This window comes from Penicillium atrosanguineum (assembly GCF_028827265.1).
Source record: "Penicillium atrosanguineum strain IBT 20685 chromosome Unknown utg000001l_segment0_segment0, whole genome shotgun sequence".
NCBI classification, from domain to species: Eukaryota; Fungi; Ascomycota; class Eurotiomycetes; order Eurotiales; family Aspergillaceae; genus Penicillium; species Penicillium atrosanguineum.
The window spans coordinates 1,828,225-1,842,231 of record NW_026623133.1 but is presented as its reverse complement, the minus strand read 5'-3'; the positions used below and the strand labels follow the sequence as shown (position 1 = coordinate 1,842,231).

At 51.3% G+C, this 14,007-nt stretch overlaps 7 protein-coding genes across 7 annotated transcripts; 4 read left to right on the top strand and 3 right to left on the bottom strand.

The window, feature by feature from the left end:
* Positions 1-92: 92 nt before the first annotated feature.
* On the top strand, positions 93-1,967 carry N7443_000713 (uncharacterized protein; the record flags this gene model as incomplete). The annotated part of the gene is made up of 3 exons (XM_056880769.1): positions 93-642; positions 697-1,704; positions 1,771-1,967. 3 exons carry the CDS (start codon positions 93-95, stop codon positions 1,965-1,967), a joined length of 1,755 nt encoding a protein of 584 aa, XP_056746007.1.
* A 264-nt stretch (positions 1,968-2,231) lies between these two features.
* N7443_000712 (Anaphase-promoting complex subunit CDC26) lies at positions 2,232-2,833 on the bottom strand (the record flags this gene model as incomplete). Its single annotated transcript, XM_056880768.1, has 4 exons — positions 2,232-2,296; positions 2,357-2,421; positions 2,475-2,533; positions 2,591-2,833. 4 exons carry the CDS (start codon positions 2,831-2,833, stop codon positions 2,232-2,234), a joined length of 432 nt encoding a protein of 143 aa, XP_056746006.1.
* A 274-nt stretch (positions 2,834-3,107) lies between these two features.
* On the top strand, positions 3,108-4,729 carry N7443_000711 (Atg14 domain-containing protein; the record flags this gene model as incomplete). Its single annotated transcript, XM_056880767.1, has 2 exons — positions 3,108-3,750; positions 3,795-4,729. The coding sequence occupies 2 exons, from the start codon at positions 3,108-3,110 to the stop codon at positions 4,727-4,729; spliced, it is 1,578 nt and encodes a 525-aa protein (XP_056746005.1).
* Positions 4,730-5,163: 434 nt separating this feature from the next.
* Positions 5,164-6,679, top strand: N7443_000710 (putative ZIP family zinc transporter; the record flags this gene model as incomplete). Its single annotated transcript, XM_056880766.1, has 3 exons — positions 5,164-5,209; positions 5,265-5,456; positions 5,523-6,679. 3 exons carry the CDS (start codon positions 5,164-5,166, stop codon positions 6,677-6,679), a joined length of 1,395 nt encoding a protein of 464 aa, XP_056746004.1.
* A 400-nt stretch (positions 6,680-7,079) lies between these two features.
* On the bottom strand, positions 7,080-8,508 carry erg10B (acetyl-CoA C-acetyltransferase; the record flags this gene model as incomplete). Its single annotated transcript, XM_056880765.1, has 5 exons — positions 7,080-7,598; positions 7,661-8,153; positions 8,210-8,285; positions 8,343-8,392; positions 8,444-8,508. 5 exons carry the CDS (start codon positions 8,506-8,508, stop codon positions 7,080-7,082), a joined length of 1,203 nt encoding a protein of 400 aa, XP_056746003.1.
* Positions 8,509-8,758: 250 nt separating this feature from the next.
* N7443_000708 (U5 snRNP component Snu114, putative) lies at positions 8,759-11,889 on the top strand (the record flags this gene model as incomplete). The annotated part of the gene is made up of 4 exons (XM_056880764.1): positions 8,759-8,778; positions 8,834-8,973; positions 9,039-11,267; positions 11,327-11,889. 4 exons carry the CDS (start codon positions 8,759-8,761, stop codon positions 11,887-11,889), a joined length of 2,952 nt encoding a protein of 983 aa, XP_056746002.1.
* A 239-nt stretch (positions 11,890-12,128) lies between these two features.
* N7443_000707 (iron-sulfur cluster assembly protein CIA2) lies at positions 12,129-12,763 on the bottom strand (the record flags this gene model as incomplete). The annotated part of the gene is made up of 2 exons (XM_056880763.1): positions 12,129-12,502; positions 12,562-12,763. Coding segments are annotated over 2 exons (576 nt in total), but the record flags the coding sequence as incomplete, so codon positions are not given.
* Between the last annotated feature and the right edge of the window lie 1,244 nt (positions 12,764-14,007).

Genomic DNA, 14,007 nt, shown 5'->3' with positions numbered 1-14,007 from the left:
CCTTGGAAGCTTTCTCTCCCTTCGATCTATCCTCAGCTCCTTTGCATACCTTATGTGAGATCGCGATCAAGATTGCGATCGCTTTTTATACTATGGCGCTACTCCAAACATCCCTGATCTGGATCGTATATGCTGTCGTCATAGCTATCTTGCTCGCGGTGGCATCGGTATTCATTTACGTTTATCAAACCCCGCGTGACCGTTCAACCTCTGTAACTCTGACGTGCATAATCGCCATTACCTGTCTCCTGGCCACGGTTCTTCTGCTTCCGGTGGATGTCGCACTGGTATCGTCGACTACTTCTTCCAAGTTGGGCCGACGGAAAGACTGGGCCACCCAGGATGCCGTCGACAATATCACCTATTCTCTCACCATCGTCTATTACTTTCTGTACTCTCTGGATTCATTGCTATGTCTGCTGGTCATCCCCTTCACGTATTTCTGGTACGAAGAATACGATGAGGTGGCCGTCGAGGCAGGCGAACAGACACTGGGGCAGCGCTTCTGGGGCGCTCTCAAATATACTCTCTCGTTCGTTGCCATCGTGATCATACTTTTCCTTGTCGGATTCCTCATACCCATCTCCAATAACAAAAGGGATATGGATTTGGATTACTTCAAGCACTTGTTGACTGAAAATCGTACGTATTCTCTTCCAATCCTTCCGAGATCAGATTGTACTGACATCGAAATAGATGGCGAGCGCGCACTGACATTTGCTCTCGGGCTTCTGATGACGCTGGGACTATGCCTGTACGTCCTGTACACTTCGTCGGGGCTTGCTCTGTTTCCTATTGGTCTTATCAAGACAGCTCCTTCTATTTCCAGCCCCACGTTGCGAGCAAGCACTGCTCACCAGCTTGAGACCAACCAAGAACGGCAGAGACAGCTTGAAGGTCGCTGTGGAGGCAATACCGAGCTTCTTTCTTCGAAAGAACGCAGGGAGTTTGACACTCTTATTCGTGAAGAAAGGACACTGATTAGGCGACAACGTCTCGTTGAAGAAGCGCAAGGTGAAGGTCATGGTTGGTTGATGCAGGCATGGTACAAGGTCGGAGTACTCCTTCGCCCGTTCAAGCTCCTTGGGGGCATTCTGCTGTTCCTGCTTGCATTTGTGACGTGGGTGTCTATGCTCCTGACGGCCATCGATAAAGCGACAAACTCAATTTGCAAGCACCGCTGTGGATACATACTCGGGCACGTCAATGTCTTTAATCCGGTCAACTGGGCTCTCGTTCAATCTGCCAAAGTCTTTCCCGTCGACTATGCCATCTTTACGGTGCTTGTCTTACTGATGTTCTCCAGCTCGGTTGTTGGTATTGCCACGGTGGGGATTCGCTTTCTTTGGATTAGGATCTTCCAAATCCGAAAAGGCCATACTTCACCCCAGGCTTTGCTCTTGGCAACCTCGATGTTAATGCTGATTATCTTGGCATTGAATTACTCCGTGTCCATGCTGGTTGCTCCGCAATATGCGACATTTGGCCCGCAAACCTTCTGTGATCGCGCAACGACGTCTCCACTGGAACAGCCGGATTGCTCTGACAGCAGAGAACTCATTAAGCCGTGCTCTGAGCTAGCTGAAAATCCCGCCGCACAACAAGTGTGCACCCCTAGCGTTGTCAGCACCTTTCTTAATCGCGTCACTTTCAACTATCCCTTCTTCGGCATTGTGTTTTTCTGGGCCCAGTTCTTCTTCCTTGGTAAGACACCCAATTTCTCGGCTCTTCGCTACTCCAGGTGATCATTTTTGTTAATCATCCCTATAGGAATCTACCTGATCATCTTTGTTGCCTCGCTGTTTCGCTCACCAAGATTGGATGAGAGGCAACTCGACGAAGATGCCGAAGAAGCTGAAGAAGAAGGCTTGCTGGCTAATACAGGTAGACGATTCAATGCAACTTGGCAGGATATCACGGGCCGTGCTGGCCAGGGTGGTCGTCAAGACGATCGTTCTTCTGAATGATAACTTGTATGACAGGGGGCATTCTTCAATTAATGCCACTGCCCGTTTTTTTATGATCAGCTCAGTTAGCGAGATTCAATTATATTAACGTTCATGATTCTGAGCGCCGTCATTATGATCCACCAAGGCTAAAGCCGTGCCTGAATAATAAATACATGGCAATTACCGGCCCCGATGATATTCATAGCCCGTTCATTAGAATTCTCTGACATATCTGATAGGTGCAGCGAAGCCAACCCCCATAGCATAATTTCGTGTCATGGCTCAGATTTTGAGCTGTTCATTGAGTAAGGCTAGAGCGCTCTGGAATGCCTTCACAACCTCCATGTCTATCGCGACAGCGTGTTAGTGCCTAGGCCGAGAGATAGTGATTTAAAGTTGAAACTTACAGTGTTTTTTCTTGCTTTCCACGACAATTTCAGAGTTTTGCACATGCTGCATCTGCGTCTTGAACCTGTACGGCATTAGAACGTCACACTTGAGCAATCTGCCCTAGAGACCGCATACCGTTTTAGGGCTCGTTGTTCATCCTGTAGCACGGTAGTCTGAGACCACGCCGTGAAGACCTAATTTTCCAGGTGTCAGAGCGAAGTTTTCCAAGTACACATCGGAGGTGATCTTACCTCGAGCAGCTTTGCCGTCTCCACACGAAGATCCTCTTCGACGCGGCTATGTTCATTCATGGCATCCGTGTACTTTTCCTGCAACTGCTCCCAGTCAAATTCTTCAAGTCCCTGTGTAAGGCAAGAGACAAGAGGAAATTCGGCATTGATTGCAGACTTGGCGGGCTCGGGATTAGTTTTCTGAACCGCCTCAGTAGCAAGGGGCGGAAGGACTGGGTTATGTTGGTTACGCATCGACTCCATCTGGGGCGACTCAGATGAAACAGTCCAGAAAGAAGGGCATGGAGCCACGAGGGAGGAGGTACCTGAAAGGGTCAAGTCATCTAGATGCTCACGCGGCTGATTTGATATAGAGAAGATGGTTGGGTCCCGCGTCAGGTGACGACATACGGTGCCAACTCCGACTCACGTTTGCTTTCTCATCATCATTATCTATGCTCCTCGGCAGTAGCTCAAGTAGCTTCCACCATGGAAATGCGACTCTTCATTTCTCCTTGACTAACCACGATTCTCTGCGATGAGCTGTCACATATGCGCCGCCGCCCACTCCTACTCTCACGCCCGCTTGCTCTGTCCAACATGCGCCCGCAATCGTCTCTACCGGCCACGGCTGGAAAATACCCAACTTCTTCTGGAAAAGGAAGCCCTAGGACGCCAGGTTGAAGCTTCTCTTTCTCTTGATACGCCCCCAGCCCAGTCTGTGACGACTAACTGGAACCGCCCGCGGACCGATCACGAGAGCTCTCGATGGTGGGCTGTAGAGGCCATTTCCAGCCAGCAAGCGGCTTTGTCAAATAAGAGAGAAGATATCAACCAACAAGTCAAGGCCTTAAAAGAGGAAATCAAGGCCAAGAAGTCTTATATCTCAGAGCGCAAGGCAGCTTTGTTCCGCAGGCGCTCCGATGCGAAATCGGCGCGGTATCAGCTGGAGGAGCGGGAGGCTGTGACTTTGACAGGCATCCAAAACACGAGCAAAAGAACAGAGCATCTCTGGCACTCCTTGCACAGCAAAACAGCAGAAGCTCGGATCTTTCTCTGTCGGGAGGCTGCTCATCTTTACGGCCTACGGCAGAAGACTTCGAGGAGAAATGACGCACGGATAACATACGTGCTGGGAGGAATTTCAATGATAGACTTGAGGGAAATGAATGGAAAGTTTTGTATCACCTCCGCCCTCTGCCATGATATACTAACACAATTACAGGTGCCACTCCAGCACAAATATCATCCTCCCTCTCCAACATTGCTCGACTTCTTGTCCTCGTCTCGCACTACCTATCTCTAAGGCTACCGGCTGAAATTACCCTCCCACACAAGAACCATCCTATTCCCACAATATACTCCCCTGCGGCATCATATCAATCGCATGAGCTACCGGATGGGGTCGTCGCCTCTCGATCAGCGACATCCAGCCCAACGACATCCAAGACGGGAGATGCAAGAGTTCAGCCGCGACCTAGGCCATTGTTTATTGACAAACCTCTTCCCCGGCTAGCGAAGGAAGATCCTGGAACATACGCTCTGTTCCTCGAAGGGGCCACTCTTGTCGCTTGGGATGTCGCATGGCTGTGCCGGACGCAAGGAATCAACCTAGCGTCGGACTCGTGGGAAGATGTTTGCAATATTGGTAAGAGCCTGTGGCAGCTACTAGTCGCCCCGCCAGCCCAGACGTCCAACTTGATGCGCGCTTTTGCCGGCCGAGACACACAGGCCCGGACAAAACCCACTAAAGACTCCCCACAAACGACTATCCAGCGGACAAAGTCATTTCCTATGCTAGGCCACTACTCTCACGGCACGGCACACTCTTTCCTTGGGGCATCCGAAGGTACTGAGTTTATACGGTCATGGAAGCTCCCGACTCCAACGAAGATTGCGGACAAATTGAAATCAAGCCTTCTTGGGGAGATGGCTAGCGCAGAATGGGAATTGTTGGAAGAGAAGGAATGGGATGATGGCACTGCAGAGCCCAATCAACTGGCGGTACCGGTGGAGCGCAATGAATTAAGCGTCTCGAATTCGTCCACCACCCAGGCCAACTTAAGCGAATTCCCGAATAGTTCGACCTCTCCAAATGTGGCAGATGAAGCTCGTCGTCCAAAAGGCACGAGTGGCTGGACGAAGCTTAACAGTAGATGAACACCATTTCGATAGTAGAATATCTTGGGGCTCTTCTTTCATCCGACCATGCGAAATAGATGTATAATCCAAGATTACACAATATTTGTTGTAGCCTATATATGAAGTCTTCCAGTGTCATGAAAGCTGATGCACCAAATACCGTCCCCTGGTTCCTAAAGTAAAGGCGGCCGTGGAGTTACTAAGCATCCGATAAGGTTAAAGTGATATGCGTGGCCCGAGTCCCTCCGCTTCTTCGCAATGATAATATGCTCCCGGGATCGGGATCTCCTGGACAGGTGTCAAGACTTTTAAGAACACCGGATTGTGCATCACCCGAGGCCAATCTCACGATCCGGCCTTGGTAACAACATTCCAAATCTCTTCGGTGTTGTGAATCAGTATCCGGGGGATGTGTTCGGGGTTCAACAACATCTAACCTTCCCCGAACAAAAATGCAGGACGCCCAGGCATGGCGTGCTGCAGGCAAGGGATCTCTTGGTCAGCAGCCCTGAAGACTGATAACTTTCTCAAGCCTCGCTAAGACAAGCCACAGACTTCAAGCGTGCGCTCTCCGCCCTCTCGGAAATCCCCGAGTCTCTCCTGAGAGCCGAGCTCCTGCGACGAGATGGGACTCAATCCAGAGATTCGGCCGATACACCATCATGTGGCTCACGGGAGCGAGGTGCTTATAATACGCCTCTACATGTCATGGCTCTGTTCCTTATTCTAGGGCTCAGTACCTTCGGTATGCGCCGCTTTCCCCACCTCCCTGACACGAGGACAGGTTGCTAACGGTCGATTTTCAAAACAGCATGCTCGTTCCCGGTGCTTGCCCGCCGTTTCCCTCGCCTCCCTATTCCACGCCGGTTCCTCTTCATCTCGAGACACTTCGGAACTGGTGTCCTGATTGCTACGGCATTCGTGCACCTGCTGCCGACAGCCTTCGTTTCCTTGACCGATCCGTGTCTCCCTCGATTCTGGAGTCAGACATATCGCGCAATGGCAGGGTTCGTCGCGATGATCTCGGTCTTTGCCGTCGTTATTGTAGAGATGTTCTTCGCCATGAAAGGCGCCGGGCATGTTCATGGGAATGAGTATGACACGCTTATCGGCGATATGGGCCGCGAATCCATGGAGGCGTTTAGACAAGACGCTTCCAGCTACTCGAGATTGGAGTCCCGAGACGCATCGGGCAACATTCGCCTAGAAGGTTTAAGGCAAGATGGTCAGGGAGATGATACCGAAGCAGCTCCTGGTTCGTCACATGAATTCGAACGGCCAAGCTTGACCGGGTCTCGTCTGGATAAAGAAGAGGATGATGCGGACATCGATGGCCTCGATGCGTATGCCGATGATGTCCCAATAAACGGACAGGCACCACCCTCTTCTCGTTCTCACCAACGTCACCGGCCGCAACTGAATGGTCACTATCGATCGCATACCGAATCTGACATACCGATGCAGAATCCGCAGCGCCAGCTCCTACAGTGTCTCCTCTTGGAGGCAGGAATTCTGTTCCACAGTATCTTCATTGGCATGGCACTTAGTGTTGCTACTGGCACGTCTTTCATTGTGCTCCTTATCGCCATCAGTTTTCACCAAACCTTCGAGGGGTTTGCTTTGGGGTCAAGAATTGCATCGCTCATTCCTGATCTTTTTTCACCAAACTCTATGAAGCCCTGGCTAATGTCACTGGCCTATGGAACAACAACGCCTCTTGGCCAGGCCATCGGACTTGTCTTGCATAATCTCTATGACCCCGCCAGCACTACGGGTTTGCTTATGGTTGGTATTACGAACGCCATTAGTAGCGGCCTCTTACTTTTCGCGGGTCTTGTTGAACTTCTTGCAGAGGACTTCTTGAGTGAGTCCAGTTACGAGACTTTGAAAGGGAGGCGGCGCGTCGAGGCTTGTATCTCCGTTGCATGTGGAGCCCTTTTGATGGCGTTCGTCGGGGCATTCGCATAAGAAAAAAGATAGTGACGGCCTGATTCCGTTGTCTTTCACCCTGCTGCTTTAACTTAGTATTATAGACTCTTTGCAAGCATATTAAACTCAATCTTTGTTTCAAGATCCAATATCATCCACCCGATTTGCTGGTCACAGAGCTTATATTGTGAAGTCGGATTATCCACTTCATTCCATTCTATTGGTACATATCTACATTATGGCTACAATTTACTCTGAGCTCGTACGCAATTCGAAAAAAATAAAGGAGAAAAAAGGAAGGCATGTAAAAGCCGAGATAATTTATTACTTGCTTCTAATTGGTGTAGACCAATATGTATATCCAGCAAAAGTTCCATTGGTATTTTTTCCACATATGGATGGAAGTCATGTCATATCCGTACATCATTAAGAAAGCCCTTTAAAGAAGGGACTCAATCACCAGGGCACTCGCACCACCGCCACCATTGCAGATGCCGACGCAGCCGAGCTTACCCTGCTTCGCCTTCAGGACACCGATCAGGGTGGACACAACACGGGCACCGCTGGCACCCAGAGGGTGACCAATGGCAACGGCACCGCCGTGGATGTTGACCTTGTCCTCGGAGAGGCCGAGCAGCTTCATGTTGGCAAGGGCCACAACACTGAATGCCTCGTTGATCTCGAAGGCATCGATGGACTCTTGAGTCACGCCAGCGTGCTTGAGAGCCTTGGGGATGGCCAATGCGGGCGCAGTAGTGAACTTGTTGGGCTGTTGAGCAGCTTCGCCCCAACCCAGGATCTTGGCAATGGGCTTCAGGCCGAGCTCCTTCATCTTAGCCTCGGAAACCAGGACAACTGCGGCAGCACCGTCATTCAGCGGTGACGAGTTGGGAGCAGTCACAGTGCCGGTGCCGGGAATGAAGGCGGGCTTCATGGCACGCAGTTTGTCGGGGTTAAGCTAGACAAGGAAATGGCAATTAGGTAAGTGTCAAACAAAATGTAAGTTCGGGGCAAGCTTACGTTCTTGGGCTCATCATCCTGAGAAACTGTCACACCGGGCTTGCCACGGAAGCCGGGGATCTCAATAGGGGCAATCTCGTAGTCAAAGACACCGGCCTTCTGGGCAGCCTGGGCCTTCTCGTAGGTGCGAATAGCATAGCTGTCCTGCTGCTCGCGGTTGAAATCGTGGTCCTGAGCACACTCCTCAGCCTGCAGGCCCATGAGCTCCTGCTTGCCATAGGCATCCTGCAGACCGTCCTTCATAATTCCATCCACCATGTTCTGGTTGCCGTACTTGGCACCGGAGCGAAGGCTGGGCAGGTAGTGGGGGGTGTTCGACATGGATTCGGCGCCACCAGCAACGACGACATCGGCGTTACCGGTCATAATGGTTTGGGCACCCAGGATGATGGCCTTCAGACCAGAGGCGCAGACCTTGTTGACGGTGGTGCAGACGGTGGAGTCTGGGAGACCAGCGCCAATGGCACATTGGCGGGCAGGGTTCTGGCCAACGCTAATCGAAAATTAGTTTAATAGAAGTAATGGTGCATGTTTAATTCTGTCACTTACCCAGCGGACAGGACATTTCCGAAGAAGACCTCCTCGACATCAGAGGCATTGATACCCTCGGCACGCTCAACGGCAGCTAGAATCGACCATTAGCAATTAGCTGAGACAAGGCCAATAGAAATAAATGACATACCCTTGATAGCGTGGGCACCAAGTTTGGGGGCAGTCAGGCTGGACAGGGAGCTAGATCACAAAAGTCAGTTGCTGTAAACGGAGAGTATGCGATGAACATACCCAAGGAATGAGCCCACAGGCGTACGGGCGGTAGACACGATGTAGACGGGAGGAAGGGAGGACATGTTTGCGGTATGCAATTGAGATGATTAAAGAAGAAGAAGAAGAATAGGGGGAGAGCCGAAGAAAAGGAAGAGGGGCAGATCACTTTTATAGTGGGGAGTGAGGAGGTGTACGGTGTAGGCACGAGTACTTGCAAGACGCTCGGGCCAAGTGAAAGTTGCGAACCTCCAACTTTCTCCGGCGTCACGCCAGCACCGATTCGGGGTTCTTGTCTAATTTGCGCCGACCCCGTCCCACGACTCCCAATTCATCATGGATGATCTCTACGACGAGTAAGTCCTCATTTCCATTCAATTTGTGATTTCTCTCGGCTAAATAGGGGCTCAGGTTTGGTAACTACATCGGCGAGGCCGAGTCCGACGAGGAGCAACATGATCAGGTCCCACAGGCTTTCAAGTTTGATGAAGCTTTCGATGATGGAGAGGAAGAGGAAGAGGTCAATGACCAGCAATTAATGGAGGTTGATGGTGTGTTTTGCGCTCCCTTGCAAGGAATTCCCCTCCAACCGCGTACTGATTCACGTCTCGCGCAGATGGCCCTTCAAACGCTGTTATTTTGCACGAAGACAAGCAGTATTACCCCAGCGCACAACAAGTTTATGGCACCGATGTCGAGACTCTGGTTCAGGAAGAAGATGCGCAGCCGCTGTCCGAACCCATCATCGCTCCCGTCCAACAGAAGAAATTTGCGATCGCGGAAACGGAGCTCCCACCTGTATACTTTTCTCGAGAATTCATGACAGATTTGCTCAATTTTCCCGATCAAATAAGGAATGTCGCTATTGTGGGCCATTTGCACCATGGAAAAACCGCGTTCATGGACATGCTTGTGAGACAGACACACGACCTGACGGCGCGTCTCGAGAAGCGCATGGGCAAGCGTAAGGAGGAGCAGCTGCGGTATACCGATGTTCATTTCCTGGAGCGAGAGCGAGGTCTCTCGGTTAAGTCCGCGCCAATGAGCTTGGTTCTTCAAGGGACCAAAGGCAAATCCCACCTTGTCAACATCATTGATACCCCCGGACATGTGAATTTTGTGGACGAGGTAGCTGCATCAGTCCGATTGGCTGATGGTGTTGTCCTCGTGGTGGATGTTGTGGAGGGTGTCCAGGCCAACACTGAACAGATCATCAAGCACGCAGTTTTGGAGGATCTTCCCTTGACTCTGGTCGTGAATAAGATGGATCGGCTGATCCTAGAGCTCAAGCTGCCGCCCAACGACGCTTATTTCAAGTTAAAGCATGTGATTGAAGAGGTCAATACGGTTATTGAGAACGTTTTGCCAGGCCAGGGCGAGCGGCGTCGCCTGAGCCCTGAGAAGGGAAATGTCGCGTTCGCTTCAAGCTCCATGAACTGGTGCTTCACCTTGCAGTCCTTCGCTCGGATGTACGCAGATACCTATCCACGACTCGACGCGACTGAGTTTGCAGCTCGTCTGTGGGGAGATATTTTCTACAATCCCCGAAGCCGAAAGTTCACTCGCAAGGGCGTGGAAGAGAACTCCAAGCGAGCATTCGTCAAGTTTGTGCTAGATCCAATCTACAAACTCTATTCTCACACGATCAGTGAGAGCCCTGAAGATTTGAAAGAGACACTGGCAAGTGTGGGCGTCAGCTTGAAGCCGTCACAATTGAAGGCGGATGCAAAGGAGCTTCTGAACCTTGTTTGCGAGCAGTTCTTTGGTCCCCCTAATGGATTTGTTGATATGATAGTTCAGCACGTTCCTTCTCCAATCGAGGGCGCCCAGAGGGCTTTGGAGAGGTATTACACCGGTCCGTTAGACACCAGGGTTGCGGAATCTATGGCCACCTGTAACCAGGATGGCCCCTTGGTAGTCCACGTCACCAAGCTTTTCAGCAGCACCGACGCCACAGGGTTCTACTCATTTGGAAGAATCATGAGTGGCACGGCCCGGCCCGGCCAGCAAGTTCGTGTCCTCGGTGAAGGGTATACACCTGAGGATGAGGAGGATATGGCTATCGCAACCATTTCAGATACTTGGATCGCGGAGACTTGTTATAATATCTCCACGGACGGGGTTCCCGCAGGTAATTGGGTCCTCTTGGGTGGCGTGGACAATTCGATCGTCAAGACAGCCACCCTGGTGCCTCTCAAGCTAGAAGATGATGAGGAGGCGCACATTTTCCGGCCCATTCGACACATGACTGAGTCAGTTTTCAAGGTTGCGGTGGAGCCGGTCAACCCATCTGAATTGCCCAAGATGTTGGACGGTCTCCGCAAGATCAACAAGAGCTATCCTCTGATCTCTACCAAGGTTGAGGAGTCTGGTGAGCACGTTGTCTTGGGTACGGGGGAACTTTATATGGACTGTGTTCTGCATGATCTGCGACGACTGTACTCGGAGATGGAAATTAAGGTCTCGGACCCGGTTACTCGTTTCTGTGAAACAGTGGTCGAGACATCAGCAATGATGTGTTATTCGATCACGCCTAACAAGAAGAATAAGATTACCATGGTTGCAGAGCCGTTGGATGATGGGATCGCGGAGGATATTGAGAGCGGCAGAGTCAGCATCAAGGACCCGATCCGGAAGGTTGCTCGTTACTTTGAGGAAAACTACGATTGGGACAAGCTCGCAGCTCGCAGCATCTGGGCTTTTGGCCCAGATGAGATGGGTCCCAATATTCTGCAGGACGACACATTACCCTCACAGGTGGATAAGAAGCTCCTTGGAACCGTGCGCGACTCGATAACTCAAGGTTTCAGCTGGGGTACCAGAGAAGGCCCCTTGTGTGAAGAACGTGAGCAACGTCCCCCCGATACATTTAGCCCTGTGTGCCTAGACTAACATGATCCTTAGCCATTCGGAACACCAAGTTCAGACTCACCGACGTCTCCCTCGCCGACCAGGCAATCTATCGCGGAGGTGGCCAAATCATCCCAACTGCTCGTCGTGCCGTGTATTCCTCCTTCCTTATGGCCTCTCCCCGTCTTATGGAACCCCTCTACTCTTGTACTATGACCGGGCCCGCTGATGCTGTTGCCTCGGTATACACTGTTCTGTCTCGGCGACGGGGTCACGTCCTGTCCGACGGACCCATTGCTGGTACACCGCTGTACTCGGTGCGCGGCTTGATTCCGGTGATCGACTCCTTCGGATTCGAGACTGATCTTCGCATCCACACTCAGGGCCAGGCCATGGTCAGTCTGGCGTTCGACAAGTGGAGTGTCGTTCCCGGTGACCCGCTGGACCGAGAGGTCAAACTGAAGCCTCTGGAGATGGCGGGTGCTATGGCCACGGCGCGAGACTTCGTCCTAAAGACGAGAAGAAGGAAGGGTCTGGCCGAGGACGTAACGGTGAGCAAGTTCCTCGAGCCGGAGCTGTGGAAGGGACTGAAGGAAAGCGGCGTTCTGGACTCGTGATGCTTCCCAGAGGGAATAGACAGTCCAGAGAGAAAAGAAAAAATAGGAAGGGGATCCCGGAGCTACGGAGTCGTTTTTTTTTTTTTTTTTTGGGGCATGCATTGGTCTATGTAATTCTAATGCTCAATCAGGTAACAGTCATGTCCGTGGGTAGTTTCGATTTCGTAAGCTGGTTCGTAAGATATCAACAAGTGTGCGCCAGGTGGTGTATTGGTACATTTCCCTTGCCAAGATCGTGTTCACTGGCACGTCTCCATCATTTTGGCGATGACCTGCATCAATGCGCCATTCTCCAGAGCAGCAGCCACCCGCTCTTTATCTCCCAGCTGCTTGTTAACCTCGTCGCCGGTGCTATGGGTTCCCTCCTTGATACGCACGTCCACCCGGAAGCGCGGGGGAAGGGACTGCTCCAATCGCACTCGCACACCGAGCCCTATGACAGTTGCTAGGCTGCAATGAGTGATCGTTGGAGTGATGAGGACGGTCACAGTCTGAAGGGGAGATTCGGGGACGTTGGGAAGTGTGGGTTTGATAAAGATGTCAGGTAGGGAAACCACAGCCAATTCACCTAGTGAGAGGGGGTGTTCAGGATCTGAGATAGTTTTGATCAAGTCTATTGGAGTGAAGAGGGTAAGAAAAAAAATGTTATATATAACATGGGAGGAGTCTTACCATAGATCTCCTGCTCATCGATAGGCTCTTCGAGCAGGTCATCGTCCTCCGAGTCCGAGGAAAGGAAATCGGCCGGGTTGGCGACGGCGGCGAAGATGCCATTTCCGTAATCCGCCGATTTGACGGTGGATCGGGATCTCGTGGGCAGGTCGGCCACGTTGAGAATCGTGGGGTTCGAGTTTTGCATTTCCGCCATGGTTACTCTGTGGTGAAGGTACGATGTCTACACAAGGTAGAGGGGCAAAAAAGAGGGCCGAGATAAGCTCTTATCGCACGTGCACATGTCGGGGGATCCTCGGCTTCTCTTTTCGCCCTTTCCTCCTCACTCTTCCTCTCTACTTTATTTTCTCTTGAATCATACCCACTGTCCCATGGCTTTGAGATGGTCCGAAGACCGAGACCTTACCCCCCTGTGGGCTCGGACGTAAGCATAAGCCTGTAGGTGCACCCTACTCCACCAGTCTTGTAACCATGGCGGTTCCAGTTCGTGGATTTCCAGAACCTATCGGTCCCACTTGGTCTTCTTAGGGGTTTCATTGCCACGAGGGCACCAATCTAACTGTGTCCATGGCGAGAGTGAGTTTCATGTTCACGCTTTAATCCCTGTGCTTCGTAGAAGCTCTGAAGCTCTGAAGCTCGAACCAGAGAGAATGTTATTATTAACTCATGCCTCCCCCCTTTTTTCATTTCTTTCATTTAAATCAAGCAACGGAGAAAAAGTCCCGGGAGAAATAAGCAAAAAAAAGGATAAAATTATCGCGGGTAAAGTAGAGTGGAGACGAGGATCATGGGCCAGCTTCGGCCATCTCCCGGAACACTAGTTCGAGATTCCTCGGTATTGCTATTAGTTCATTAGCGTAGGAAGGGATAACAGATCATCGGCAGATGGATGAGAAATACTAAGTTTAGTTTCTCAAGCCTACAGAACGAGTCTTGATATGTGGACAAGAAAAGTAGGATACGGATTTGGACTCCCTCTCTGTCTCTGTCTTTCTCTCTCTCCACTCGGCGAACCCACTACGCTATTGGATGCTCATCACCAACCTTGGCACACCCCTCTCAGCTTTCCCTCCTCCCTAATTCAAAGGTAACCACAACTCCCCCCCCCCCCCCCCTAATGTCTCCACTAAATCCCTGAACCTGCACGATGCTTCAGCCTTTTCTTTCCGGGCACGTCCCGACTGACTAATTGTATGCTCCTGTCCCCGATCGCATGACTTGGCTGCTAACTCGTCGCCAGTTAGACCCGCGCCACACACTTGCCCCGGCCAATTTCTTTCTTGGGACCTGGATTGGTGGCTTGTCGCAACATAACGCCCTTGAAAATCTTCCTGATACCTGTTTCTAATTGCGCGGGTCATCCTGTGCAACCCCGCAACGTCGGCGGTGCTAAGCTTCGGGCCCGAAATCTCGACGCTTCTTCTGGTACAGGCGCAGTCTCGCTGT